The 27,780-nt window shown below is 66.6% G+C and overlaps 1 protein-coding gene across 9 annotated transcripts; it reads right to left on the reverse strand.

Annotated features, from left to right (window-relative positions):
• On the reverse strand, positions 1 to 27,756 carry LOC142602873 (diacylglycerol kinase beta-like). Of its 9 annotated transcripts, none has more exons than XM_075760635.1 (27): positions 27,516 to 27,756; positions 26,906 to 26,992; positions 21,179 to 21,447; positions 19,174 to 19,250; positions 17,739 to 17,904; positions 17,406 to 17,468; positions 16,714 to 16,953; positions 15,831 to 16,001; positions 15,378 to 15,427; positions 14,718 to 14,792; positions 14,522 to 14,641; positions 13,435 to 13,552; positions 13,162 to 13,250; positions 12,641 to 12,757; positions 12,410 to 12,508; positions 12,177 to 12,290; positions 12,009 to 12,082; positions 11,805 to 11,879; positions 11,631 to 11,716; positions 11,347 to 11,436; positions 10,780 to 10,940; positions 9,439 to 9,503; positions 8,492 to 8,582; positions 5,559 to 5,760; positions 4,056 to 4,176; positions 3,906 to 3,966; positions 1 to 3,349 (listed from the first exon to the last, which is right to left on the reverse strand). In XM_075760635.1, the coding sequence occupies exons 2-27, from the start codon at positions 26,962 to 26,964 to the stop codon at positions 3,251 to 3,253; spliced, it is 2,952 nt and encodes a 983-aa protein (XP_075616750.1). In that variant the 5' UTR covers positions 26,965 to 26,992; positions 27,516 to 27,756; the 3' UTR covers positions 1 to 3,250. The 9 variants fall into 9 exon arrangements, with proteins under 9 accessions (XP_075616750.1, XP_075616758.1, XP_075616754.1 ...); XM_075760643.1 differs by lacking the exons at positions 21,179 to 21,447; positions 26,906 to 26,992; positions 27,516 to 27,756 and adding exons at positions 19,353 to 19,472; positions 19,710 to 19,789; positions 20,826 to 20,943; XM_075760639.1 differs by lacking the exon at positions 26,906 to 26,992.
• Between the last annotated feature and the right edge of the window lie 24 nt (positions 27,757 to 27,780).

A 27,780-nucleotide genomic window follows, 5' to 3' on the forward strand; every position in this document is an offset into this window, starting at 1 on the left:
TTTCATCACCACCTTTATTTGAGGCAAGCCCACAGCACTCCAGGTGTACACGGCAACACGCGCTACGCTACGGACGCCATTTCCATGCAGGCAACCACGGCTACGCACGCAGCGGGAGGATGGGGCTGGAGCCGGCGTCGGGCTGGGGCTCCCGCGGCAATTGGGGTTCCCCGGCTCTTGGGGGTCCCCCAGCCCGCCGCCGGCTCGGTGGGGTGCTCGCACGCTGGCACCCGTGCCTGGGGCTGGGGGTGTGTTTGGGGGGTCCTGCTCCATCCCACGGCCTTTGGGGGACGAAGGGGGCTGAGCTGGGACACACAGAGGGGGACGGGGGGGGTCAGAGCCTCTCGTGCCCCTCGGCCGCGTGGCGTAGTCCTCCCCGGAGCCGGCGACAGCCGGGCTGGTGTCCCAGCCCCCGCGGGTCCCCTCCCAGGCTGGAGACCTTTGCGCCGTTGGACAAGGGGGTCGTCAGCTGCCAGGGCCCGTTGAACCGTGGCTTTGGCACGGGGAGGGGGGAGCAGACCCACGCTGCGTCCCTGGGGGAGGTGGCCCGGACCACCTCCCTGCTCAGAGAGGGGCCGGTGTCTCCGTCGGAGCCCGTCGCTCTTTGCAGACCGGTGGTGCTGGTCATCCTGCTGGCCCAGGGCGGTGGCCCCGGGCTCCCCGTGCCCCATGGGACAGATATCTGGGTGCTCCCCCCAGTTTTGAGCTCAAACAAGGGCACTCCTCGGCCCCGGCACGCTGCCAGACCCGCGGGTACGGGCACAGGCGCCCGCTTGCTTCCCCTGGCTGCGCTGCCGCCGGCAAACCAGAGCAGAGAGACCCAAGCGCCGCTCTTTGCCCAGAGCCCAGCAAACCGTGACCGGGTGCAGGAGCAGCTCCGCCATTCCGCACAGGCGCTTGCTGACCGGAGCCCCGGGATCAGGCACCGGGTCGAGGCCAAATGGGCAGGGAAACGGAGCCAAAACCCGCTGCTGTAAACGCTGCTGACCTCGTGCGTTGTCATCAAAGCCATCGCCCCGCCTGTCGGCAAAGCTCTGGAGAGGGTCGAGGGGTTTTTTCTCTTTTTGTCTTTCACCCTCCCCAAACGCGGGGGCTGCGAGGCACAGCTGCCGTCGGGGAGGGGCCGAGGAAATGGAGGCCGCCGGTCCCTGGGACCCGGGGTTTATTTGGCGTAGCTCCCGTAGGCTTTCACCTGGCTATTCATTAACGGCCGCCCCGGGTGACGGGGAGGAGGAGGGTGGATTTATGCACCGCAGTGGAGCGTGCCCGTGGACGCAGGTCACGGCTCCGGTGAGCTGCAGTGACCCCCGTGCCCGCCGGAGCCTCCTCCTGCGCCCCGGCTGCGGGGGACCCACGGGCTGGGGGTCCCCTGGGGCGCTGCCCCCTCCTCCTGGGGCAGCAGGGCCCCGCCGCCGGAAACAGCCCCGAGCAAAGCCTGAACGGGTGCACACCACCACCGTCCCTGCCTGGGAAAGGTGGCGAACAGCTGCCTGTTCACTCTGAAACATAATGATGGCAGCACCCTCTGCGCTGCCGGGGGATGCGAGTGAATGGGGACCTGCAGCACGAGGAGGGACCGGACACCGGGTCACCAGGGAGGAGGGTGGCTTGTCCCAGCCGGGGGTCCCTGCCCTGTGGCAGGGGTACAGCAGGGACGAGCAGCGGCTTTCCTGCCTGCAGCAACATCCAGGGGCACAGGCTGCTCCCGGCTCGCTCGCAGCGGTACAGGGGCCTCTGCCAGACCCGAGGAAGCTGCCTGGGAGCGGGGGCCGATTTGGGGGCCAGGCATCCCCCCACACAGGGCCACCACAGGAGGCAGCGGGCGCCTGCGGGACCAACCAGCAGCCCTTTCCGTGGCCCAGTCCTGCCAGGTCCCGGCTCCTGGAAGCGCTGCGAAGCGAGGCGCACATCCAGACCGCTGCCTCCTCCGTGCATTTGTCCGTGGTCCTGTCGCATCCTGGTGAGAAGCCGCGTCCCACGGTCCGTCCCCACGTGCCCGCTGGGGGACACACGGGTGATGCCGCCGAAACCTGCCCGTGCATTCCGGCTGGGCAAGGAGGAGAGGAGCGGCCGGGCGGCGAGCGGCAGGCGCCCGTGCAGGCAGGAGGGTGCAGAGGGGGGTGGCAGCGACGAAGCTCCTCGGGTTTGGGGTGGGCTGGGGGCAGGGGAAGCGCTGGCCGTGCACAAACCGAGGTGCGCCAGCTCCCCCCCGCTCCCTGCAGCCATCCAGGAGCACCAGGAGAGCACGGGCCTGGCGAAGCACGCGCGGAGATGCCTGAAAAGGCGGCGGGGGACACTTCCAAGCGAGAAGACCTGCTGGACGTGTGTCCCCCGCGTCCCCAGCCCCCAGCGCAGACTGGCACGCTTTAGGAGAGAAGAAAATCCACGTGGAAGGAGGTGCCGTGGGCGCAGCCGGGGGGACGGCCAGAAGAGAAGGGAGGTGACATGTCCAACCCAGGCTCATAAAAAGAAGGTGACCCCCCCCAAAGTTTGCTAAATAAATACATAAATATGAATGTGAAGCCCAGAGCCAGGGCACGGGGGTTTACCGGGGGGCAGCAGCTCCCCTCCCAAAAATCCCTTTTTTGTCATTTCCACATCAAAACATGGTTTCCTCCCGTCCGCCCCCGCGCTCGTCCCCGTGGCCCAGGTGCCGTCCGTCCCCAGCCCGTCCCACGCCTCGCGGCGCCCCGGGCCGGCAGCAAAGGCTGTCTTTGCATCTGCTTAAACCCCGTCCCAGAAACGGCAGCCGAAGGCACGGCCGAGACCGTCTCCTCTAGGCTAAGAAAATAAATAACTTCTCCAATGTGCAAGGGTTGGGGGACAGAAAGCCAGTGCAGCAAAACATCGAGTGTCCTTCAAGAGGATCAAAAATAAATAAGTGAAGCTTGGCGTTTTCTTGGGAGCACGTTCATTTGCAGCTCTGCCGGGGCGGGCTGGGTGTGTGTGGGGGGAAGTTATTTAAATAAAGGGAAAAAAAAAAAAAACCAGAAAAAACCCAGCTGCTCCGGTGAACACGTTCCCTGCACGTCAGCCTGCCTTCGCCCGCCGCTTCCATCCCGGCTGGAGAAGACGCTTGTGGTGGTTGGGAAGGAGCCTCCAAGGACCTTCCCAGGACAAATCATCCCCACGGGGCTTGGGGGGTGTTTTCTCTCCCCGCCGCAGAGCAGGGATTTGGGGACCCCCTCCCCGCAGCAGGTGGGTGTCCGGGACGCCAGGTGCCTCTGCGCTGCAGCTCCCTGCACGCTGCTTAATCTCGAGTTCGGTTTCTCCTCTTCAGGAAAAAGAAGCTGCTCTTCTGGGGGGGCCCCAGTAGCATCGGCACTTGGCTTTTATGTGTAATTTTGACCTAAAAAGAAGTGAAGAACCCAGCTCAGGAAGGGGCTTCCAGGCTCTGAGCTCCTCCAGGCATCCCCGAACCCAGGGAGTGACCCAGGAGCAGCCCAGCACCCAGCACCGGGGCGAGGAGCCGCTGTCCCCCCAGCCGGGGCGTTAAACGACAGTAACAGCTCCGGGATCACATCCGGGCAGCGCTGGGGCAGGCGGAAGATTTCTCCTCCAGGCAAGCTGCCTGCCGGATGGTGGGGGACCCCACTGCAGCCCCCCCGAGAAGGGATGCTGCTGTGCCCTCCTCCCTGGCAGGAGACGAGCGTGTCCCTGTCCCCACGCCTCCCGCCGTGGCTGTCCCCAGGCTCGGGGCTGGCACGGGCGCAGACAGAAGTCGCACACGGCCGGGCTCCACGGCCACCCGCCAGCAAGCGCAGGAGCCTCCCTCCAACTCCAGAGGCTTTGCCACGCTGCACCGGGAGCTGAGGCTGCCTGCCCCTGCCTGCCCCGCTGCCTGCCCCTGCCTGCCCCGCTGCCTGCCCCTGCCTGCCCCAGCTGTCCCCGTCCCGGGGACTCACGGTGCAGGATGGCTGCATCCAGGGCTCCCCGTCCACCTGCATGGGCAGCAGCTTGGAGGTCCTGCAAGGCACAAAGAGAGGGAGCACAGGGTGACACGGGCGCCAGCTCTCGCCCCCGGTCAGGCACTCAGCCGGGATGGGGACAAATACCTGATGGTGACGGACGAACACTGGGCCAGTCTCTTCCCGGCGCTCTTCAGCCCTGTGTAGATCTGCCCCATCTCCATCGCGCCCTCCAGCCCCACCACCTCCAGGAGATGGTCGCTGAGATCTGCAAGAGAGAGCGATCCCGGTCAGTCCCCCGTCCCTGGGCAGCCCCTGCCTTCCGCTGTCATCTGGTGGGACTGCTGACGGCCCCGGGGCTGGTGGCACTGTGGGGATGTCCCCCGATGTCCCCTGAGCTGGGCGTTAGCGGCGTTGGCCAACGCTGCTGTCTAAAATCTCTGAGCAAAAATACTCCTGGTCTGAAACAGCGCCCAGTCCCGCGGGGCTGCAGGATCCCCGCCAGCTCGCCCCGTGCTCGTTTGCAGCGTGGGATGGAACGGCGGCACGACCTCCCCCCGGGGAGCTGGGACGTACGGGCGGGATCCTCACCGGTGGGAGCAGCTCAGATCCCCCGGCATCAGCCCCTCTCCCAGCCCCTCCCGCCCTTCTATGCTGCCAGCAAAGGCGCCCGACACGGGGGCAACTCGCTCCGTCTCTCATTCCCTTCAGCGCCCGTCTCCCCGCCGGTGGCAGCCCCCGCCAGGAGAAGCCCTCAGAGTTCCCCCACGCCCACCCGCGAGCGGGGAGGTGCCCAGGGGACTGACCCCACCGCCCCTCGCCACCTTCGGAACTGGCCTTTGCTCTGCCCCGCTCCCTGCAGCCCCTTCCCTTGGGGTTACCAGGCGAGGGATGGCCGGTGACAGCCCGGGATGGCCAGTGACAGCCCAGGATGGCCAGCGACACTGCCATCCTGGCAGCCGCGCGCCAGGGGGGCCGTTTCTCACCCCAGCCCTGGGCCGCGGGAGGCGGCGGGTGGAAAATACGGGCACTCGGCCTGTTTTGCTGGCTGCTTTCCAACCCGCCGCTCTCCGCACCCTGCTCGTGCCCGCAGGGACGGCTCCGGTGGCCACAGCAGCGGGTGCGAGGTGGCGGCGGGGGCACAGCCCAAGTACCGAACCCCCCCAAGCCAGGCCGGCAGCGCTGCGGCAGAGCCTGGGAAGATGCTTACAAAAGCCACCGGTGCCAGCTCTGCGGCTCCGCTTCCGGCTCCTCCTCTGCAGCAGCGGGCGCCCGGCCCTGCCGTGGCTACCTGCCAGCCCCACGGGGCATGGGGGGGGCCGGGGGCCGCCCAGGGTCACACCCGCAGGGGACAGGTCCCATCCGGGCACCCTCGGAGCGGGGGGGGGGGGAAGAAGCAGACGGCGGGGTGCAGGAGCCACGTCCTCTCCGTCCTTTCCAGCCCTGAGAAAGGCGGTGCTGGGCCACCCCCCTTCGCCAGCTGGGACAGATCTCGGGGTCACCCTGACCCCCCCCCCAAAAGACAGCGAGCCGACAGCAACCCCTCAGGTGCTATCGCTCCGGCAACACGTGCGCAGGCTGCGGCCAGAACCGGCGGCTGCCCAGCTCCCCCGTGCGCCCCACAAACGGCTGCTGGGCCCCGCCGCTCACCCTGCACGCAGAACTTGAGCTCCTTGGCGTCGGTGACCACCGTGGCGTGCAGCTTCTCCGGCGCTTTCTTGCCCAGGCGGTTGTAACCACGTTGCTTCTTGGTCTCGCCCCAGAGGTTGGAGCCGCCGTACATGCTGGGGATGTTGAGGACGGCGATGCCCTCCAGGGACGCATTGCTCAGGTCTAGCGGGGTCCCGTCGCACTGCCGGGCACACGGGCAGTGTCAGGCCCGGGGCAGGGTGGGGGAGATGATGCCCGGCCCCGCGGAGCCCAGGCTCCTCTCCCCGCCTGCCCGCCGAAGCAGCGGGGAGCCCTGAGCATCGTGTGCTGCCGGACGGTCCCCAGAGCAAACCTGCCCAGGGTGGCAACTGGGGCCAACAACTTCCCCCCCTCACCCCGGCTTTGCTTTTCTAGGGCTGACGCCGCCACCTTGCCTTCCTGGGGCCGCTTCCCCTTCAGTAAGAATTTTACTACATGTCCGAGATGGCCGTTTCGAAAAGCGAATTTCCTATGAGAGCACATAAAACCTCTGCCGGGCTCTGTGCTGCGACCCAAAATAGGAGGCAAAAAACCAGCTCGGCCCCGGAGCGACCTCCATCCCAGCATCTCCAGCACGTGCTGCCCCACCTCGCCTTGTTCGCACCCACGCCAAAGAATCAGAAAGCTTGGCTGCCCGGAAACCTCAAAATAGTTTGGTCTTCGAGTGCAATTTGGAAACTAGAAATGAGGCCGGAAGGAAAAGATAGAAAGGTGTCAGAGGAAAAAATGTCAGTTTTGGAGAGAAAACCGCAAGCTGGCACACAGAACTGGTATCCCGGGCTTTGCTGTCGGACAGCAGGACTGCCCCAGCTGAAAATTCCTTGTAAAAGGTAAAATATCTGTTGCCTGCGGCTTTCCCACGGGACTGGAAGCAGCAGCCGTGGAAATGCATTTCTTAACTTCGGGTCTTCTCACCCTCGTGCTACCCAGACGTGCTGGATTCTCCTTCTAGATACCTCTGGAGGAAGCAGCTGCTTTCCCACTCCATCGTATTTTCTCTACAGCATCTGTATTTTCCTTCGTGCATCCGCTCTCTACCCGCCACGCCACGCTCCAGCGAACACCAGCGCGGTTTTTTTCCCTTGCATTTTCCGACGCGATGGCATTTCTGCCCTCTCTCGCTTTGCTGAGAGGAATGCGGACGGGCCGACGAACCCCCGCTGCTGCTTTGACTCCTGTTGTTTCCCTTGAGCAAAGGGCGAAGACCTCGAGCTTATTTTTTATACGCCGTCGGCAGGCGCCGAGCACGCCGGCCGCGGAGCTGGGCGCGCACGCGAGCAAATGTCTCTACGTTCGGATCTGCTCTGCCTCCCCTGATGCTCCGAGATCTTATTTTTAGCCTTGCGTTGAAAGCAAAAGGCAGGAATCTGCTGGTTTGGGAGGGAAGAGCTGTCTCTCCAAGGCTCCCAGCGGATGCAAATCCCTCATTTCTCAATACATGCTACCGAGATTATGATTTGTAGGAAGAGACGAGACCCTGACACCCCTGAGCAGCGGATACCGGGCGAGAGGGCTCCGATTCCTTGTGGGATGGAGAACGCACCCCACGCCCGGCCGAGCCGAGCGTCGCCCCCGACCGCAGGCGTCTTGCCTGCCTGCCTGCCCGCGAGGCCGCGGTGGGATGGGAGTGACTCTGCCGCCCAGGGCTGCGGGATTTCCAGGGACGCTGCGGGAGCCCGTTCCCAGCCGGGGCGGGCAGGAGCACGGCCGCCCACGCCTGCCCACGCGCACACGATTTCTCCCTGCGCAGCCCTCCCCTGTTAGCGTGCCAGCGAGCTACAATGGGCTCTTTGAGCAGGGGCAGCTGACGGCGCGCTGGCAGCGATGCTGGAAGTAGAAATTTGCAGCTGGGGAAAAAACAAATTCATTTCCAGGAGCCGTAGGAGAACGAGTGCCAATTTCCAAAACAAAACTGCCATTTCTCTGCAAGGCTGACAGTTGCCTGGGAGCCGGAGGGAGGACAGGCTGCCGCTTTCAACTTCAAACGCCGCGGGATTAACGCTTTCCTGCCGGCGCGGTGCAGCCGGTGCCGACGCGCGCTTGGCGGGGAGCGCGCGGGGCGCCTCGTGAGGAGCAGGGGGCACCTCGCACCCACCTCCGGTGGCGTCGAACCCCGCGGACGCGGATTGACGCGCCCCGGGGACGCTGGTGCGCGGCCAGCGGAGGGGATGAGATGGCCGTGGCCCCGCTCCTGCCCCTTCCCGCCAGCTGCCGGGGGCTTCGGGAAGGGCTGGAACCGCCCCCCGTGCAGAAACGGGCTGCGGAACCCCCCTGCCCACAGCCGCACGTAACGCGCCACCAGCTCCCCGGGCTCTGCCCGCTCCCTGCCCGCACCCACCCTGCTCAGACCCGCACCAGCGCCGTGCGGCAAGCGACGGGATTTTTTCTTCCCCCCGCCCCCCCCCTTCACCCTCAAGCCCAAGTTATAAAAGGGCCGTTTATCCCCGGATAAGGAGAGGCGGAAGTTTGCAGCAAAGCACGGCCCAAACCCCCCAGCACGAGCGGAGAAATGACAGCGCTCTTAGCAACCGCAGGCCCTCCTCCCCGCTCTAATTAAAGCCTGTTTCCATGTCATCAAACGAGGGCTGGGAGCAGACGCAGAGTTTACAGGGAGAATATTCCAGGCACGCTCTTGAATCCAGCTGGAAAGGGGGGGATAAATACAGGGCCGTTCTCCCGCCTGCAGCTGGCCGGCTCCGTGGCAAGCGCCGCGTGGTGGAAGAGCGGGTCCCGCCAGCCGCGGCATCCTCTCGCCGCCGCGAGGGGCCAAAGCTGCCGTGGCACCCCCCTCCCCAAGCGGCCAGAAGCCCTGCCCGAGGGACCCCGGGGGCGACGTCTCCCAACAAAAAATCTTGTGCCGTGGCTGGAGCTGGGGCCCGTCCCTGGAAACCCACCTCCACCTCGACGTAGTCATGGAGCTTCTTGCAGGTGGCCGCAAAGGTCTCCGATGTCCCGAATTCGAAGTACCACAGCTTGTTCTTCATCCTGGGGCACAGAGCGGCGTCAGCATCCCGCTAGGGAGCCGCACCTCCCCACGGGCTGCCAGAGCCTTTCTGGAGCCATTGCGACGGGGACACGGGCCAGCGACGGGGACACGACACAAGCCAGCGACAGGGTCACCCATGGTCCCAGGGAGCCATGGCGGGGGGCGGCTCGGGCAGCCCTGGCTCTGACACCCTGCGGAGGGGGAGGACGCGGGTGCTGGGTGGTCCCCCGGCACGGGACGGGGTGCCTCCACCGGCTCTCGGCAGAGCTGAGCGGGGGCTGTCATCTCTTGACGGGCCACCCTGGGGCTGTCGGGAACGGGGTACCCCATGGAAGGGCCGTCCCCCACCTCAGCACCCTGCCCCGTTCCCTCCCCTCCCCCTGCCAGGCAGCCCCCCGCCGCCGCTCGTCCCCTGCGGCGACTGCCAGGGAGCTGTGAGCCGAGGGGAGCCGAATTTCTGAGCAAAGCCGGACGCTTTGGGCTGGTTGGGGGTTTTCTCGCAGGCGTTTCTGAACACGAGGAACGGGGTCACAAGCTCCTGCTGCCGTCACGCCATTTCTGTGCGCCCCGAGCGTGGTGGGAGCGAGCCGCAACCTGCTGCCTGCCCTGCCCTGGCTGCCTGGCCTGCTCCTGCCGCTCCCGGAATTCATCGCTAATTATAAAGCGTGAACGAACGTAACCGGGTGCGCGGCCAAGTTCAAGCAGCCTGCCACGCTGCACGGGGCCCAGAGGAGCACCCACCCCGGCCCCCCACCGGCCCCCGAGGTCGGCCGAACCCCGCGCTGCCGCCCCGGGGCTGCTGCCGGCGCCGTGGGGAGAGGGGCGAGAGCGGAGGAGGACAGGGGCAGCCCTTACCTGCTGTTGAATTTCTCAGGGTGCTTTTCTCGCATGATGTGGAAGCGGTGGGCGATGGAGGCGTCCTGCAGGGAGAGGGAGCGCGGAGACGCGCGTGGGCAGCGCAGCGGGGAAACAGAAACACCTCCCCACCCCCCCGCGGGCACGCAGCGGGATGAGGGGGCTCAGCGCCCTGTCCCTGTGGCACAGGGGCGCAGCGCGGGGCCGTGCGGATGGAGGCACCCTCGGCCGGGCTGCTCACAAAGTGTGAACGGGCTCGTTAAGCGAGAGGTAATTAGTGCGCTTGGCCTCCTTCCCTCATCACAGGGGCTCCACGTGGAGGTGGTGCTGAGGGGGGCAGGAAGGGCTACCAGCAGGGCTCCGGGGCCACCCCGGGACCCTGCACCCCGACAGCCGCCCGGGCAGGGCGGCAGCTCTCCATCACAATGGCATTCGAGCCCGATTCGGAAGCTGTCACCAAATGCCACCTGCAGTGACGTCACCCGGCGTTAGCAGGAGATGACGTCAAACGAGGAGCATCCCGCAGCTGCTGCCAGGTGGACAACCCACGCTCGGGTACCCACGGCCCAGGACAAAACCCCTGCAAGCCCGCAGGGAGAGAAGTGCTTTCCACCCTGCCATTCCCCCAAAGCCCCGCCGCCCCCAGGACCGACCCCTGGGGCCGGGGAAAGCCCCCGGGGCACGGGGCTGCCGTCCTCCCCAGGCTCCCTGACCTCCCCGGGTTAGGAAACGTGGGGGGATGCCGGTCTGAGCACCAACGCGGGGCTTTGCCGATGGCTGCCGTCTCGGCAAAAGCTGCAGGTGGGGCGTCCAGCAGATCTCAACCCATCCCCGGGACCCCAAACTTCCCTGAACCCCGTTTAAGCTCCTCACACACTTGCTCTTGCAACATTCCCGCTGGGAAGAGAGAGCTACCGTGCCTGTCTATGCATTCAAGTGCTGCCGTTACAAAGGAGAATAAAACCGAAAGAACAATGCCAGGAGGCGGAGGGAGGTTGGGAACACGAGCAAGGAAGAGCAGGGCAGGAGAGTCCCCGGCTTGGGAGACGCAAGCTCAGACGCAGAGTTTCACCAAACACTTAGGAAGGCTTTTACGGTCTCTGAGGAACCAGCCCCTGCTCCAGGGAATTAACTCAGGGCTGGCTCGGAAGACTCTCGGAGGACACGGGGAGGAAATTTGGGGTGCTGGCATCAGTTCCCGTGCTCCGCTGGCCTCCAGAGCCCTGCCCTCCGCTTTGCCGTGCCCGGTGCTGGTCTGGGCACCCATGACTAGCCCTGCACCGCGCCGCTCTCTCCGGCTAACAAGTCCCTCGGGACCTGTCCCTGCCCCGTGGTACTCACCACCCCGATGGAGAAGTAGTTGTTGATGATGGTGGACGGGACGGGGTCTCCGTTGGCCTCCCTGTCGCTGGGAATGACGTCTATCTGCCAGCGGTCCAGCATCACCTCGGTGCTGTGCTCGATGTCCTTCAGGACCTTCATCAGGTTGCCTCCTTCGTAGCCTGTGAGGGGAAGACGGCGGGCGTCGGAGGAGGGCGAAGGAGAGCGTGGCCGTGCCATCTGGGGCCGGAGGCAGTTGGGTGCTGAGCACCCGGGGGGAGCCCGGGGCTGCCTCTACGGCACCAGCGAGATGCCCGGCTCGTCCGTGCAGCGGTGGCAGGGATTTCAGCTGGCGGCACGGCTCTCCCAGGGGAAAAAGGTTGTTGGGGGTTCAGAAAGCAGCGGCTGCTTTTTTTTTTTTGGAGGGCGTTAGAGGCACCATCGGGAGGCACCAGGGCTGAGATGCATCGAGCCTCGTCCCAAGAGCCCGGGAGCCCTCCCTCCCCCTGGACGGCACCCACCCAGCCGCACCGGACGCTCCCCCGGGGGGCCGGCCACCCCCCTGGGGCGATGCTCGCCCAGCCTCACCTCCTCCCCAGCGCAGGCACCGGGCCAGGTCGTTGCCCGTTCCCAGGGGCAGGACGGCCACCGGCGGGTGCTTCGCCAGGTTCGCCTTGTCTGCGATCGAAGGGGCAAGCGAGGTTTGGGGCTGAGAGGACTCACCCCCTGGCTCCTCTCCACGTCCCTCCTCGGCAGCGGCCCGGGGGGCGATGCTGGGGCAGGACCCCCGCCCCGCTCTGGCCGGGGGGAACGTGGGGAACGGGTGGCAGAGGGCAGAGCGCACAGGCGGACGATGCTCTGCGGGAGCTCACCTATGCAGTCCAGGATCCAGCCCACCGTGCCGTCCCCTCCACAGGCCAGGACGCGGAAATCTGGGGTGTCCCGAAAGAAGCTCAGCCTGGAGAAAGCCGGGAGAGACAAGGGGTGACGCGGGGGAGCAGGGGCCGGCGGGAGGGGGCAGAGCGTCAGCCACAGCATCTCCGTACCCCGGCGCGGGCCCGCCGCGGTCCAGGTTGTACACTTGGCGCGGGTTGAGCAGGTAGTGAAATTTCCGGAGGACCCTAGGGACAGAGAGGTACGGGGATGCCGCGGGGGCGAGTCCCCCTCCGGGAGAGGTGCCGGGGCAGCCCGAGGGGCCGGCAGTCCCCCACGCCGGGGGGGAGGCTCTCCCCAGGCTGGACCCCACCTACCGCTCCCCTTGCCTTCCTCCGCTCTTGGGGTTCACCAGCACCAGGAGGGGGTGCGTCCCGGGCCGGGGGCTGATCTGGAGGGCAGAAAGCACAGCTGCCAACACCCGACCGCTGTTCGGCACACGCGCCCGTGGCACAGCTCGCCGGCGGCCCGGCGCAGGAGCCTACCTGGAGCCCTTGCCCGTCCACCGTGGTGGAGTTGAACTTGAAGCCCTGGTTGTCCTCGGGGCTGGTGCTGGCAGGGGAGTCGCTCTCCGATCTCCGGCAGTGGGACTGCCTGTCCTTTGGGGAACGGAGGTGTGGATGCACACGCCGCCCCGGCGGCCGTGACGATGCCCCGCCAGCCGTGACGATGCCCTGCCGGGTCCCCGTCACCCGGCAGCAAGGAGGGGGGCACTTACCAGGACGACGGGGCAGATGTAGGAAGGCAGCAAGATGTGGTCCCGCAGCGGGCCCCCGTCGCACTCCGGCTTCACGTGGGAGGCGCATTTGTTGTGGAGCTGGTGGGGGCAGGAGGAAGGGACGTGGGGCAGGGGACACCAGGCTGTTCGCGAGCCTCTCCTCCCGCGGGGCCGCACAGGGTGCGCCGCAGGGCACGGCTGGACACCCCCCCCCCATGCCTGTGTACTCACGGTGACTTGGCACCAGACGCAGTGCAGGCCGGTGATGCCCTGGTAGCACTTGATGCTCTTGTGGCATCTGTCGCACTTGACGGGGGAATTGCCCTCGATCCAGGTGTGCTGCATCATCTGCAAGGCACGGGGAGGGGGGTACTGCGGGCACAGCACCCACCGACCCATGGGCTCTCCGCTAACGGCTGCCTCCGTGATTTTGGAGGGTAGCCCGTTGCGCAGGGATGCCGTCTGATCCAAACCAGCCCCTCGCACAGCCGCTTTCCCTCCCTGTGGCACACCGGGGACACCCGTCCCCCACCCGCAGCCGAACCTCAGGGCCGGGCGTCCTGCGGGTCCCACCCTGCCGGGCTCTGGGTGCTGGGAATGCCCACGAGCTGCTGCCCAGCACCCGAGGCGCAAATCCCGGGGGAAAAAGCCATGGGGGAGCGGGGCAGGAGACGGAGGGGCCAGCCGCTGCCAGCGGCGCTGCCTCCAGGAGGGCTCTGCGGGAGCTCAGAAGCGTGCGGCAGCCTACTCACGCTCGTGTTTCTCTTGGATTTCACATAGGTGCTGATGCAGGAGGCAATATCTTTGGACACGCACCTCTCGTGGACGGTGTACTTGCAGACTGGCAGGAGAAAAAGAAGGCGGTGAGCGTCGCCCCCCGGTACGGGCGCTCTGCCCCCTCCCCGCTCGCCCTGCGGCACCCGCAGAGCTCGGCACCGAGGGGGCCCAGTCCCTGCTGTCCGGGGCGCTGGGACGGGGTGGGAGCCCGGGGGTGGGGGGCGCCGGCCAGGGGGTCCGGGACTCACAGGAGCAGCAGAGGCCCTGCTTGCGGACCCCCAGCAACATGGTGCGGCAGAAGTTGCAGTAGGCAGGTTTCTTGAAGTGCTTCAGCCTCCAGGCGTGCTGCCCGTCATCCTTCACGTTCTGCGGGGCAGAGGAGCGGAGGGCCGGGGGGGGGGTGTCACAGCCCGCTGCGTTCGTCAGCTTTTTGTCCCGTAAAAGCCTGCAGTGTTTCTGCAGGAGTTCGCTTCCCAGCGGGACCACAGGCTCCCCCCCATTTCCCTTCTCCCCAGTGTCCCCCAAACATCCCTGCTGCCGCGGCCCCCCGCTCCCAGGGCACATCTGGCTCCTGGCACCGAGCTCCGGCTCCCCACAGCCCCTCGGCACAGCCCGGCCGCAGGGATGCTCTGCCGGCGGCCGGAGGGAAGGCGACTCCACATCTGGGGCCAGGCCACCGCCACCACGGGGTGACCTCTTTCATCTGGGGCCAGGCACGAGCGCTTTGCAGGAGCCACTTAAAATTCGTTTTCTTGAATCCTCCTGCCAGAAAACCTGCCCCCCCCCCAACCTCTCCGTGGTGAACAAACACCAGGGTGGGCACCGGGGAGCAAAACCCCAGATTTTTCTCTGCAAGCTATCACCCGCTGACCAGGGATGCACCTCGATGAAATGAAGCCCAAAAGGATGAAAAAGCCACTGAGGGAAGTTTGGGGGGTCCCAAACCACCCCACCTCTGCTCTTTGAAGCTCACCCCAGGAGAGGGGCTGGCATTTTAGGTGCTCAGTTGATGTTTTGATTAAATATTCATTGAACCAGAGGACGCTATGGAGCGAGCCCAGCCTGCTCGGGCACGGTAACTGGCAACGACTGCGGCTCAAAACTGAGCTTGTAAAGATTGGGGGGGGGGGATGAAGGCTGGTCAGCAGAGGTGGGGTGGGGGTGTCTGCAGGGCCGGGGAGCCCGGGGCTGGCGGGGGGGCCGTGCGGTGCCGGACGGGTGCGCAGCGCGTCGCCGGGGGTAGGGTGCCCTCCCGTGGTCCCAGCGTGCCCTCCATCGCCGCCCTGCTCTCCCGCTGCCGTTCCTGCCGAAGCAGGTTCCCGCGCGGGCACTCACCGTCTCCATCCCCAGCAGGACCAGCAAGGGGATGGTGGTCATGCCGCCCCGGATCCACTCCTCCAGCGTCACGGTCCCATCATGGTCGTAGTCTATCTCCTCCATCATCGCCTTCAAGATCTGGAGGAGGGAGGAGACCGCGAACCCTGGCTGTTGGCCGAGACCCCCCGCGGCCCCCCCCGGCCCCGGCACTCACGGGCTTCAGCTCGGTGGAGTCCCACTCCAGGTACTCGGCCACGTGCACCATCTGGTTGATGATACGATCCAGCTCCTGAGCACAAAGACAACGGCGCCCGGCGCTCAGGGACGGCTTTGGGCACACGCGGCGTGTCCAGCCTCACGTCCCCCAACCGGGGACGTATCGCATCTACATCTCGATACGCCCACGGTTGCCCCGGGCCCTCGCCCGCACAGGGGGCCAGCGACACCCCGCTTCTTGGTGGGTGCTGGGTGCTTGCTTTCTCCTCTGAAAATCTGCCAGAAAATTGGCGTTGGGTTTTCCCTCAGAAAAACTGCTCTGATAAAACAGATTTTTTTTTATTTGCAACGGGTTTCAAGGGAAATACCCAAAGGACAAAGAGAAAACACCCCGGGGCGGGGGGCAGAGGGGGTGTTTGTGCATGATTTTTCCTTTTCTGAAATACCGTGATTTGATGTAGAGCTACAGTTACCGGTGGGTGGATTTCTTCCAGCTGCTGCTGGATGCTGCAGGGCTGGTCCGCATCCCCCAGCCCCAAATACCCCTCCTCGGCTCAGAGCCCCTCACCGGGGCAGCAGGCATCCCGATAGGGCCCTGCGTGTCTCTGCCCCCCCCACCCCGAGCGACCCCAGCTGTCTCTCCCGAGGAGAGGCTTACCGAGCTGTCCAGGAGGCCGTTTCCATCGGTATCGTAGAGGCGAAACATAACTGGAGGGAGAAGAGAAGTCGGTCGGAGCCCAGTGCCAGGGCAGCCAGGGGGGGGCAGCCAGCGCTTGGTGCAGCCCTGGGGGTGTGGGACAGGGGCAGCGCTGCACCAGCTCACCCGGGTGAGACGTGACCCGAGCCCGAACCGGGCTGCGGGGTATCAGAGCTAAGCTGCGGCCCCCCCCGCTGCCCCTCTGCCAGACAACGGGTGCTGGCGGGCAGGAGCTGGGGGGTGATGCCGACCAGTTTTCCGAAGCGGTTTTAACGTTTCGGCGTTAAGACGCGAGCAGGAGCATCCAACCCCGCACAGCTCTCCTCGGGCGAACCCCCAGGCTGTGCCTCCAGCCACCCGGCCCCCCCTCCACGCAGCGTGACCGGTGGCCCGTGGCCCCAGGGTCCCACTCACACTCCAGCTTGTCCTCCGCGCGTCCCCTCTCCAGCAGGGACAGGTAGCAGACGATGTCCTTCAGGTGGACCACCTGGGCCAGGGGGGCGGGCGGGGGCGGGGGGGCGGCTTTCAGGGAGCTGGGGCTCTTCCGCAGGCTGAAGGGCAACTTCTTCTCCACAGTCCTCGTGCCTGCGGGCAGGGAAGGGGGGGGGCAGGGATGAAGGTTGCGTGCAGGGCTGGTCACTGGGGCCAGGAGCTGTCCCCAGCCGGGACGCGGGGCTGGCAGCGCCTGAACTCTGGGGCAGGGACACGTTCGGCGTGGTGCTGGGTGCCATGGCCAGAGCGGGGCTGGGCACTGCCAGTCGGTCCCCGGGGCGCAGACCCCCACGCCTCTGGCACCACGGGTGCGGGCAGGATGAGCGATGGGAGCCCACGGGGACGTGCCCCGCCGGGGACAAGCACCCGGCCAGAAGGAGCTCGGAGCTCGGCTGGCGGCGGGACGGCACACCGGGGGTGCCGGGACAGCCCACGCCGGCGGCGGCGGCAGCCTTGGGCAGATGGCTGCTCCTGGCAGAGGGGCCCTTCCCAGCGCTCCGCTCTTCGGGGGCTGGCAGGAGCTCGGCTGGAGGCAGCCATGCGTCACCGCTCCGATCCCCCCTCGCTACGAGCTGCTGCCAGGTAATTAAGACATTGACCGGCGGGGGCTCCGCGGGACGGGATTGACAGCGTAAGTTGGCAAAGCGAAGGTGTCAAGACACCGGGAACCCGCCGAGTTTGGAAGGTCACCGCCACTACCCCAGGGACCCAACCGGCCGCGCTGCCAGTGCAAGGCATGGCTCCGCGGCTTGGGAAACCGGGGGAGGCGGGGGGCGCCTCGCCGCGAAGCCCCAGCTAAGCTCACCGGGCGACTGAGGGCTGAGCAGCGACCCGGAGGAGATCTTCGAGGAGCCCGAGGAGTTGTGAGCAGAAGGGGTGCCAGTGGTGGACTTCTGCGAGGATGACCTGGACCAGCTCGGGGAGGCGTTGGGGATGGATGCCGGGGTGAGGGACGCCGGCTGTGGCTCAGCCACGTTGCTGTGGCAGCTCTTGGGCTCAGGAGCGTGTCGTCCCAGGGCACTTAGAAGCGTTTTCCCGTTGATCCCTGCAAAGCAGACACACACCCGTGGGCAGCGTAACACCAGGGTGACTGTGCCCAGCAAGCCCCTTCCTCCAGGGACCCCGCTTGGGTGCCAGTCGCTCGCCCCGGGTCCTCTTTGCTAGCCCCTAAGGAGGCTGGCAGCCCGGCCCCGGGGCTCGCCGAGGGCCACCGCAGGCAGCCCCTCGCCCACCCTCCCGTCCCTGGGTGCCGGCCGCCATGGTGCTGGGGACCGGGCGGGGAGGACGTGGTGCCCTGCCGCTGTACCCCACCGTGGCAGCTGAGCACCCGGGGAGGGCTTTCCCTTTTCTTTTGCAGTTTATAATCCTTTCGGCAGATGTCTCCACATGCTGCAAAACCACCCGGGCAGGGGCCAGGGGAAGGCAGAAGCCGAGTGCCCGGCACACGTCCCCCGCTCTGGGTGCAGCTGCGCACTCGGTGGCTGCCCGCGCCGGTACCTGTGACGGGGGCGCAGGCCACCTCGGTCTGGATGGAGATGCCGGCGTCGAGTGACTTGGGCTCTGAACGCGCGGAGGAAAGGGAGGAATCAGCGCAATGATGCCTCCTGGGTCCCCCACCCCGGGGAAAGGCCTCTCCTCCCCGGAGCGGCACAGGGTCCCTGGGACCCCGTCTGCCAGACGGGACGGAGCCGGGCTGCGTGGCTGGCCCGATGCCACCCGCTGCGGGTGCCGCCCCGCAACCTTCATCCCCGTGGGGCGGCGTCGGAGCGAGCCTGCCGTGCTGCCGTGCCACGGCGTGCCGGCTGGGCGGCGGGGGCAAGGCCGGCTCACCGCGGGTGTTGAGCTGCGAGATGCTGGGGCTCTGGCGCTGGGGCTCTGGGGACGCTTCGCAGATCTTACGCTTGAAGGAGGTGAAGAGGTGCTGGCACAGTTCCTCGGGTACGTCCGCCTCCAGGTAGGTCTTCATGAAGAGGCAAAAGCCCTCGTAGTCGATGGGCTGGGGAGGGGGCAGAGGAGGCTGCTGGGGGTGCAGAGCTGCTGGCGGGGGGGGGGGGGGGGGGCACCCCCGGGGCCCCCCTTACCGGGCACGTCAGCTGCAGAGCCCTCCCCAAAACCGCCGGCTTCCCAGACCCCGACGGCAAGGCCCGAAGGGACCCAAGGCAGCAGCGCCAGAAATCCCCAGCACCGGCCGGCTGCCAGGGTCCGGCGCAGCTGAGCCAGGCCAGCGGCATTGGGAGCAGGGACGGGAGCCGGGGGAGTGGCAGGGCAGGGCAGAGCCACGGTGGGACAGCGCTGGTCGGTGGCAGGGCAGTGGCCGGCTCGCGTGCTCCGGGGGCCTGCAGACCCCCACGCGGGGGGCAGCTCGTTGGAGGGGCGGGAGGCTCTCACGGAGCTGGGCGCTCTTGGCAAACGATCGAGGAACTGCATGCAGACCTTCTGGCACGGCCAAAGGAGGCCGGGGGTGTCGGAGGCAGCGGGGTGTAACGAGCCGTGCTCTGAAAGCCTCCTGCCCCCCCTCCCTGGGGCAGGGCACGGAGCAGCGGGACCCTCCAGCCCACCCCCAGCCCCCGGGGACTATCGTCCTCCAAGGTCTCCTCGCCTCCTCCTTCCCCGCTGGGTATCCCCATCGCATCCAGACGCTGCCTTCCCGACAGCTTTTGTGGCCCCAGCCGGAACGAGGGTCCCGTGGTGCCCTTGAATAGCGGGGTGGTTTCGCTGCCCCTCCTCGCCGCATTCAGCCCACTGATTTTTCCCATTTTGCCTCGTTTCTAGTGATTACAGCCCCCGTGAAAGGCTCTGTCCTGCTGGCACACTAATCGGTCTCTCTGAAAGCACCACTTGGGAAAAAATAACCCCAGCCTTCGCCAGGCGAGAGCGAGAGGGACGGGGCCTTCCCCTGTCCCCACGCCGGCAGCAGCAAAGCCATTTGAGAGGAAAAAAATCCCTCCCGGCTTCTGCCCGGCAAGGAAATACCCCAAAACGCTCTTGGCAAGGCAGCCTGCAGCCAGCACGGGGCGGCAGCGTGGCTGCGGTGGAAGGGGGGGGACGGCGGCGTGGCAGGCCTGGTCCCCGGGATGGCTGGGGGGGGACATGGTGGGGACCTCAGAGAGATGCTCCCCACCCGTGGGGGCATTTTCCCCCATCCCGGGAGCGCGAGCTGCGGGCAGGCAGACAGACCCGGCTGCTTTTAGCTGCGGGAACTGGGCTGGGGGGGCCGGGAGCTGCCCGCAGTGCAGGGGGGAGGCTGGAGGGTACAGGGCCGTACCTGTTCGGGGTTGTACCTCGAGAGGACACCGTCCCCGTGGAACTCCTCCAGGACATCCTTCAGCTTCTTGGTGGAATCTGGGGAGACAAAGGTGTCGCACTGAGCACGGCACCCCCCCCCCCCTTCGCCGTTAGGCCATCATCCGGGACGGCGGAGATGAGTTTATCTGCTGGATATACCATCTGTGGTCCCCTCCATGCCTGGGAAGGGACCACCCATGCCCTGCTTTTCCCTCCCGCTTTGGAGCACGGGGTATATACGTAAAGTTTGCCAGCAGGGATGGGTCCTCTTCTTCCTACCTATGCGAAAATAAAGGCAGACCCAGAGCGAAGCTACGGCGCTGGGCAAGGAAAGCCCGGACCACAAAGCCTGGCCCTGTCCTGGCTCCTCCGCATGGGCTTTGGGTGGCCGCCCCCAGGCCGAGAGCCGGTGCCTGCTGGCACCCCCGCAGCAGCCCGAGCAGTCCCCAGAGCCTGCCCTGGGCATGGCCGGCGGGTGTTGGAGGGAGGATGAGAAGGGAATGGCTCTGCGCAAACCTCCACCCAAACAGCAAATGGCCCGCGAGCTCTCCTGGCTGGGTGCCCTCAGCGCTGGAGTGGCTGGAGGGACACCGGTCCTTCTAAAAATAAGAAATGAGGGAAAATCGGGAAAAAAAGACCAAGGGGAGGTGACGTTAAGCCCTAACTTCCAGACCAGATCTCCGGGCTTGTCCGTTTAAAAGGCCCTTGGCCACGCCAGCCCTGTGAAACCCTCTTTCCACATGGGGGGCTGTGCTGGGTCCTGCTCCCCCCAGCCCTCCGCTGCAGACGGAGCTCGGCACTGGGCCACGGCTGGCCGGGATGCCGGGGGCAGCTCCGAGGGCTCGCAGAGCACAACTGGGGGCCAGCGTGTGCTCGAGGAGGGGGCTGCCGGCCCCGTGGCTGGGGGGAGACCTGGGGGAGGAACCCCCAGCCCCGCTCCCCGGCTCGGCGCCAGACCACCCTCCCGGGGAGGAGGCAGCTGCCCGCGCTGCAGCCTTGCTCACCACGCTTTGATTAATGAAACGAAGACGCTGTGCGTGTTCCGAGCTCAGCGTTACAGATGGTGTTTTATGGTCTGCGATTCAAGAAAGCAGAGCCCGTTCTCCAGAGAGGCAGGACAAGATGCAGACAGCGACGCTGCGCGCACCCCTCTTGCCCGCTGCCCTGCCTACCCCTGCCTGCGATGCCCAGTTTGCACTGGGCCGTTTGCCTCGGGGTACCGTGCCCCCTAAGCCTTGACCCGGTTTGCCTCACCCCTACCACGCGCAGCAGCCCCGAGGACAGCCCCGGGGGGCTCCCGGGGTCCCCTTTGCCTCCCAGTCCCCTCCCGCGCAGCCGCAGGAGCCCGCTCACCCCGGGGTCGTGCTGCCCCGAGCTTTCACGCCCCTTGGCCCGCGGTCCCGGCTGGCCTTCCCCGCCCCGCTCAGCTCCCCCCAGGGCTGCACTGCCCGCGCGCCGGCTCTCCGGCGGGCAGGACCTCAACGCACCCGGGTTCCGGACCCCCGGCTCTGCCCAGGCTCCTTCCCCAGCTGCTCGCAGCCCTGGCCCCCCCGGCACTGCCGCCAACCCCCCTCTCTCCTCGGCAGAGGCTGCAGGAGAGGGTTGCTCTGCAAAAGCGCGAAGTAAAATTACCGCAGAGGGTTGGCAACTCGAGCTGAGCCGCGTTTAGGAAAAGCCAGTCTGCTTTTCTCGCTGGCATTTCGCTTCACTAACGAACGTGGGAGCCGGCCGCCTTCGGAGGGACCAAGCTGCGCTCATATGCGTGTCCCCTAAAGCCGGGGTGGGGGGGAACTTGCGCTCGGATAAATCCTCCCGGGTGCGCAGGCACGGGGACTCCTCTGCCGTACCCCCACCAGCCAGTGCTGGGGGTCAGGCACCTCCCCATCCAAAATCTAAGACGTCATCTAGCTCTCCAGTCCGGCAGAGATCAACAGGACCAGTAAACCCCCGTCCCGGGGGATGCGTGGGGGGCACAGGGTACTCACAGTCCGTGTACTGCTGGAGCTGGGCAAACTCGGTGGGGCTGAGCGAGATCCACCCACCATCGCTCATCTTCGGGCGGCGGGCCCCAAAGGGGGGGCCACGAGCCGTTGCGCTCGCTGTGCCGGGCTCAGCGCCGCGGTGTCCAGCCGGCCGCTCGGTCACATCGGCACCGTGAGGGGCGCGGGGGGGTCTCGGCCTGCTGGCACCATCCCGCTGAGCACGTGGGCAGCAAACCCCGGAGCTTCGGAGCACCCGGTCAGCACCTTCCTCCCTAGAGTGGGGACACAAAGAGAGGAGGGGGCAGCGGTGCCCTGCCTGCCGCGGGCAGAGGCTGGCTCCTGCCTGCACCGGCTGCCCGGCCACGGGTCCCCCGGGGGCACGGTGGTCAGTGGGGCTGGCACGGGGAGGGGGGGGCGTGAGCTTGGAAGTGGGGTGCGCTCTGCTCCAGGCACCCCGTGGTAGCCGCGCTGGGGGGGCTGGCAGAAACGGGGGTGAGCTGAGCACCCTGCCGTGTGACCACCCCCGGGGGAGCCCTCTGCCAGGGACCCGGTGCGGTGCCGCCGCGGCTCGACGGAGGCAAGGCAAACGCCGCGGGCAGGGAGAGGAGCTCGTCGCCTTATTTACCCCCAGCATTTTCCAGGGGAACTCGGCGTGAGAGGAGCAGAAGGAAGGACGCAATTAATTAGAGAAGACGCCGTGCCTGGAGGCAGGGGAGCCGAACGAGTGGAAACTCCCAGCTCACGCCTTTGTCTCCAATGCCGGCGGTGACCTTTAGCTGGCTCTGCCACCGAGAATTATGGTAAATTAAAGCCTATGTTCAGAATTGGGTTTTTCGGGCTGGAAGAACCTGTGTGGCAGAGGAAACGTCGGAAGGTCTCCAGCCACGCGGCCCCGTCCGGCCCATCCGTTTGCAGGTTTCCAAACGTATTAGCTTCTCCACTGAACCAAAGGGGTCGCGGGGGAAAGGGCAGCTTCCCGAGAGGTGGCTGTTCTTCCAGGAGCCGATGGAACAATTTAATCTCGGTTTTAGGGCCATCCCCTTGCTAAATGTCGGCTCCTGGTTTCCACCAGCCCGAGCTGACGGACCGGAGGAAGCGGAACATGGGCGAGCTGGGAAGGGCCACGCGACTCGGGGCGATGCTCGGGGCCCACCCGCACCCCCCCCAGCTGGCTGGGCTGCCCACGGCGCCTTTTCCAAAAGGGAAAAGTCATTTGGTTACAGAGAGTGAGTCATTTCGGGGAGCCGCTGGCTCCTGTGTGCCATACCACCCCCAGCCAGCACCCCAAGGGACGGTCGCACACAGGGTGCAGCAGGCACTCAACCCCTAACGCTCAGGATTTGGCCCACAGCTGACTCCAGGATAGCCCTTCTCCTTCACCCCGGCCGCCCGGGACGGCCCCAGTGTCGGTGAGGGGATGTGACGACCTTCGCGGGGCTTTTTGGGATGCGATCGGGGAGCTCAGTCCCCAGCACAACCCATTTCCTTTACTAATATTATTTCGGCTCTAACTCCAGCCGCTGCAAGTACTCCGGGGTGAGACACGGCCCGAGGGCAAAGCCGGGTGGAGGAGGAGTGGGGGGAGCGCGGCAATCCCCTCCTCGGTGCTGCGGGGTGGACGGTGACCCCTGAGCGAGCAGCGCAGGGCTGAGCACCCACCCGGATGGCTGCCGAGGGGTTTTCAAGCCTCAGGGAGCGACTGCCCATCTGGGCAAACCCCGGGCATGCATTTGCTGGGGTTAAAGGAGGCGGCCGTGCTTAGTCCCGCTCAGCCCTTCCCTCCCGAGAGCAGCCGGGGGCTGCAGCACGGAGCACGGCCTGCTCCAGCCCTGCACCACGCCACGCACGTGCGGCCGGGAGGGGATTTGCCTCGTGGCAAATTTTGCCGGATCCGAAGCCATGCCCCGCCGGGAACAGGGATGCCCTCCGAGAGCCAGGCAGATCCTGCTGCCTGGAAAAGCTCCTGCCCCTCTCCGCTGCGGCTCTCCCTTCCCTCGGCTAGCGGGGCCGGCGTCCGGGGCGGGGGGGGCACTTGTCCTCAGCAATCCCCCAGCCGCAGCGCAACGCGGCTCCCAGGCTGCCAGGAGCGCGGCGGGGGCTGAGCTGGCAGGGGTTCGGGGGGACACCCCCCAACCCCCCCGAGGTGCTTCTGCTGCTCCTGCCCAGGGCAGCGGGGGGGGACGGCTGCTCCGGGGCGGGGGGTGACGCCGCGCTGCTCTGCCCTGGGGACACCTGCACAACCCCGAGGGAGACGTCGCCTTCCCGCCCTCGCCGGCGCCCTGCTGGCCCCGTGGCAACTCGCCTCCAGCCTGCGGCCGTCCCCGCTCATCCCGACGGCTCTTTGGCCACGTGCCGCCAGACACGACGGTTTTAGGGCTAGAAAAAACTACTCGTCTTCCCACACCGGCATTAGTTTTCTGGGGATCTTCACCTCGGGGAAAGGACAAGTGGAAATACGGCGTTTGCACCTCTCCGGGATGACGAGGCTCCCGAGGGATCTCCGAGGCTGGTCCAGAAGAACTCCATCTCTAAGAAACCCACCAGGAGCGCACACAGGCTTTCCATTTCCTGGCAAATGAGCTGTTTTGTTTGTCCAGAACCTATTTTTTATCCTAAATTTATACAAGGAGAGGGTGCGAGTGCAGAGCTAGCTCAGCCTGCAGAAGAGAAGGCGAAGGGGGGGATGACCTGGCTGGCTCCAGCTGCCCGGAGAAGTTTGGGTGTACCAAGGCCTCCCACGACGGACGGCAGCAAAAATATCCCTCGCTTCTTTTAACGGCAGGTTACGGGGCGGCACGAAGCAACAGAAGAAAAGCAAAGCAGAGCTAATCGGGCCATCCCAAGGGGCTTTCCCCCAGCAATTGCTGGAATAACAAATGCCACTTCTGGCACATCAGCCTCGGATTTCAGGAAGGGCAAGAAAAAGCCTCCTTAGGAATCCAGCTGCTGCTCGTTTGGCCGCCCTCTGAATTGTCAGTGGCAAATTATGTTCTATTAAATCAAATTTGCCTCTCTCTAAAAATAGCTCCCCTACTAGCGTTACAAATAACACCGGATTACCCTGCCTGAAAGCGCTTACCGGGACGCGGCCACTCTCCCCCTCCTCGCTCCGCGCCCACCAGCCGCGCGCGTGGGCTTTGCCGTTCTGCCGGCACCGGCGGCGCGGCGTGACTCAGGGCAGCTGAAGCGGCCGGGGGAGGATGGAGAGGAAGGAGCCGGGAGGGCTCCGCGTGCCTCCCGAGCCCTCCCCGGGGAAGTGGCTGGTGCCAGAGCCCTTGGGAAGCCCCTGCACGGAGCGTCCTGCCAGCCCTGGGGCCGGGCGAGAGACACGAGGGCCGGGCGAGGGGCGATGAAGGAGGCGCCGTGGGGAGCGTTGCCGGGCGCGGGCAGAGGCGCAGCTCAGTGGGAGCCAGGGCCTGGCCATGTAGGGCCTGAAACGCTCACGTCAACGAGGAAGATGCCAGGCTGAAGCTGGCCACAGGCCAGTCCCCGCCGGCGAGCGGAGCCCGGGCAGGCGGCGGCAGGGCAGCGGGCACGTCCCGATAGCCACGAGAAAGGGCCGACTACGGGCACCCCCGGCGTTTGGGGCCGGGGGGCTCCTGGGACCGGCGATGGGAGGGCAGAGGAGCTGTTTTTCCAGCCAGCCTGCCCTGCCCACGAGCCTCCCCACGAAGATCCCGGCCCCACAGCTGCTCCCCGGCACACAGACGGTGCCACGGGGCTCGCTGTGGGTTTGGGAGGGCTTGTTCCACCAGCACTCGCCTGCCACGGGTGCTCCGGGACCAGAGCTAGCAACGGAGACTTAATTCCACCTGAGCTGGGGCAGAATGACCGCGGGCGGTGGGACAGGAGCCTCCTGGTGCCGGCGGAAGAGCGGCCGCTCTGGCAGAGCCTCCAGCCTTCGACCGGCTCCGCCGGGGCATGCAGATGGGGCTGCAAGCGCGTGCCCCACTCGCGGGAGATTTCCACTTCAGATGCCCTTTGGGAAGGAAAAACGTCGGCTCCTGGAGCTTCAGGAGACCGCGCAAGGAGAGAAAGGCTCCTGCCGCGCACGTGCACGCTTGCACACGCGGAGCCTGTTGCTCCCCGACAGCAGCGGGGTACAGCACAGCCCGAAGCCTGGCTCTTGCCCGCATCCCGGGCTGGGCCCGCTGAAAGCCACGCTCGCTGGCAGCATCTTCTCCCGGGGCAGAAGCACGGTGGGGCCCTGCAGGAACGGCATTTTCCAGCCCACCCGCCCCAGCTTTTGGCAAGATCAGCCGATTTTTGCCCGTGGGGCTGGGGAGAAGCCCCTGAGGCGGTGGGTGGAGTGTAAATCCCTCCTGTCCCACTGCAGCACACAAACCCAACCGAGTCACGCTCAAACTATTTTCTGCAGTGACAGGAGAACACACTTTTTCTGCATTTCGCCAGCCCGAGAGGACACTTGGGATCTTCCTTTTCCCTGCCTGCAGCTCACGCACACTGGGTTTCAGCACGCGCCACCCCAGCCCTTCGCCCACCCACCCACGCAGAGCCAGGCACGCTGTCCGGCCCCGCGCCACTGTCTGGGCACCTTGCACCAACTCTGCTTTGGGTGCTGAGCACCCTCACGGCACTGGAACAACGAAAGGTGCTGGCAGAGGTGCCCGCGAGCCCCACGCCTGCCGGCCAGGAGCACCTCTCGCGGGAGGAGTAGGCGCAAGCCCTGGTGCCACAGCTCCTTCCCACCGGTAGCAGCCGCTTTTTGGCGGGCTGTGCTGCCTGCCCGCTCCCCTGCCTTCGGCAGCGCTCCGGCAAACGCAGGCAGAGACGGTCGTGGGTGCACAACCCCAAACCCCGTGTGCACGCATCTGCCGGGAGCACCTCGCTGGGCCTCCGCGCCCACTGTGCACTGCAGAGCATCCTTCCCTGGCAGCGTTTCGCGAAGAGATGCTCCCCTCTCCCTGACCACCACGTCTGGAGGACCAGCAAAGCCGGGGAGAAGAGACACCCTCCGCCACCGTGACCAGCTCTCGCATCGTGGGTGCTATTTCCCGTACGGCTGGGCAGCCACACGGGAAGAGGAGGGTGGCCGTGGCCGTGGCCGGCCCTCGGGCCCCGGGATCGGGCTGCAGACACGCCGACCCCCAGCGCCGACCGGAGCTGGGAGAGCTCGGCCCAGCCCAGCCGCATGGGCACAGCGGGGACCCAGCACCTGGAGCTCCCCCCCCCGCCATCAGCCTGGCTCACACCCCAGGGACACCAACAACTTCCCGACTTACTACTGCTGCCTTTTTACAGGATAATTTTGCCTGCTGAGTCGGGAGCTGACGGGATCTGACCTGGGATGCGTTTTGGGTCAGACCCGTCCCCTCGCCACCTTCCCTGCAGGTCCCAGCCGGACCAGAGCTTGTCTCGCAGAAAACCCCCAGACGGGGAGGCAGCGGCTGGCCCCACACCCTGGGGGCTGGGACCCTCCTGGGACCCTCCCGGGGCTCCCGGCTCCATCACCTCGCTCCTACAAACCCCGGGCTTCCCGCTGGCGGCATGGGGAGCCCTGCGGCAGCGAGTGCCGTGGGTTAACCCCACCTTGCGTGGGACAGCGCTGCTTCCCGTCGCTTTGAATGACGCCCTTCTCCCCTTTCATCCCCTGAAACAACCTGAAGAACAAGTTGCGGACAGCCTCTCTCCGCAGGCCGAGCACCCTGAACGCCTGCCCTCCAAAGCCAACAGCCCCAACAATTTTTACTTAACGAGAAAGACACTAACGAGCTTTTCCGGCCTGGCAACACGGGGGAACGGCTGACTCGGGCCGTTTCTCTGTCCATCGCAAGGGCGTGTGGTTTTAGAGCAAAGCTGAGAACAAACACACGTCGAGACACCAGTGAAGATGGCATAGCCTCCCCAGGCTGCCTTCAAGGCTCGCAGGCAGCCATCTTCCCCACCCCGGGGGACCAGGGGATGCTGCCCTGTCCTTCCCCACCCCTGGGGCACCCCCTCGCAGGGGTCGAGCCCTCCCCCCCCCCGACCGGGGGACCCCGGTTCCCACGCCCCAGCGCTGCCCCGCTCCTTCGACGGCTTCAAACCCGGCCCGAAAGCCCCGGCACCAGCCCGGGGGGGGGGGGGGTAAGGGTCGGGGGGGCCGTCGCGGGCTCCGAGGGCTCCGTGCGGGACACGGGACGGCGGGGGGGGGCGAGCTCCGCCGAGTGGGTCCCGGCCGGGGCGGGATGTCCCGGCTGGGCGAGCGGCGGTCCCGCGTGGGTCGAGGGATTTTTTTTTTTCCCCACGGCTGGCAAGGGGCGAGCCCACGGCGGGGGTCCCCGGACCCCCCCTTCTCCCTCTCCGCAGCCCCGCGTCCCCCCCCCCGCTCTCCCCTTACTTGGCGGCGGCAGCGCGGTGCCATCGGCGGCGGCCAGCGGAGCGGCGGCGGGGCCGGCCCGGGGCTAGGCGGGGGGGCTCCGGGGCTGCCGGTTCCCGGCCTGGCCGGGCAGCCCCGCTGCTCCCCGCTCCCTCGGCGAGGCGGAGCCGGGAGCCGGGAGGGGGGTGGGGGGGATGCGAGCGGGCCCAGCCCGCTCCGCCCGCCTCCGCCGGCACCGGCGGGCGGCCGGGGGAGAGGAGGGAGAGGAGGAGGAGGAGGAGGAGGA

This window comes from Balearica regulorum, chromosome 9 (assembly GCF_011004875.1).
Source record: "Balearica regulorum gibbericeps isolate bBalReg1 chromosome 9, bBalReg1.pri, whole genome shotgun sequence".
Taxonomy (NCBI): domain Eukaryota; kingdom Metazoa; phylum Chordata; class Aves; order Gruiformes; family Gruidae; genus Balearica; species Balearica regulorum.

What these genes read in the sequence shown, in the direction of transcription:
- LOC142602873 (XM_075760635.1), bottom strand. Translation starts at nt 26,964, where the DNA reads ATGGACAGAGAAACGGCCCGAGTCAGCCGTTCCCCCGTGTTGCCAGGC. An exon ending in GTGCCTGCGCTGGGGAGGAG is followed by an intron (nt 10,941 to 11,346) that starts GTGAGGCTGGGC and finishes TTCCCCTCACAG; the next exon opens with GCTACGAAGGAGGCAACCTG. An exon ending in ATGACTACGTCGAGGTGGAG is followed by an intron (nt 5,761 to 8,491) that starts GTGGGTTTCCAG and finishes TGTGCCCGGCAG; the next exon opens with TGCGACGGGACCCCGCTAGA.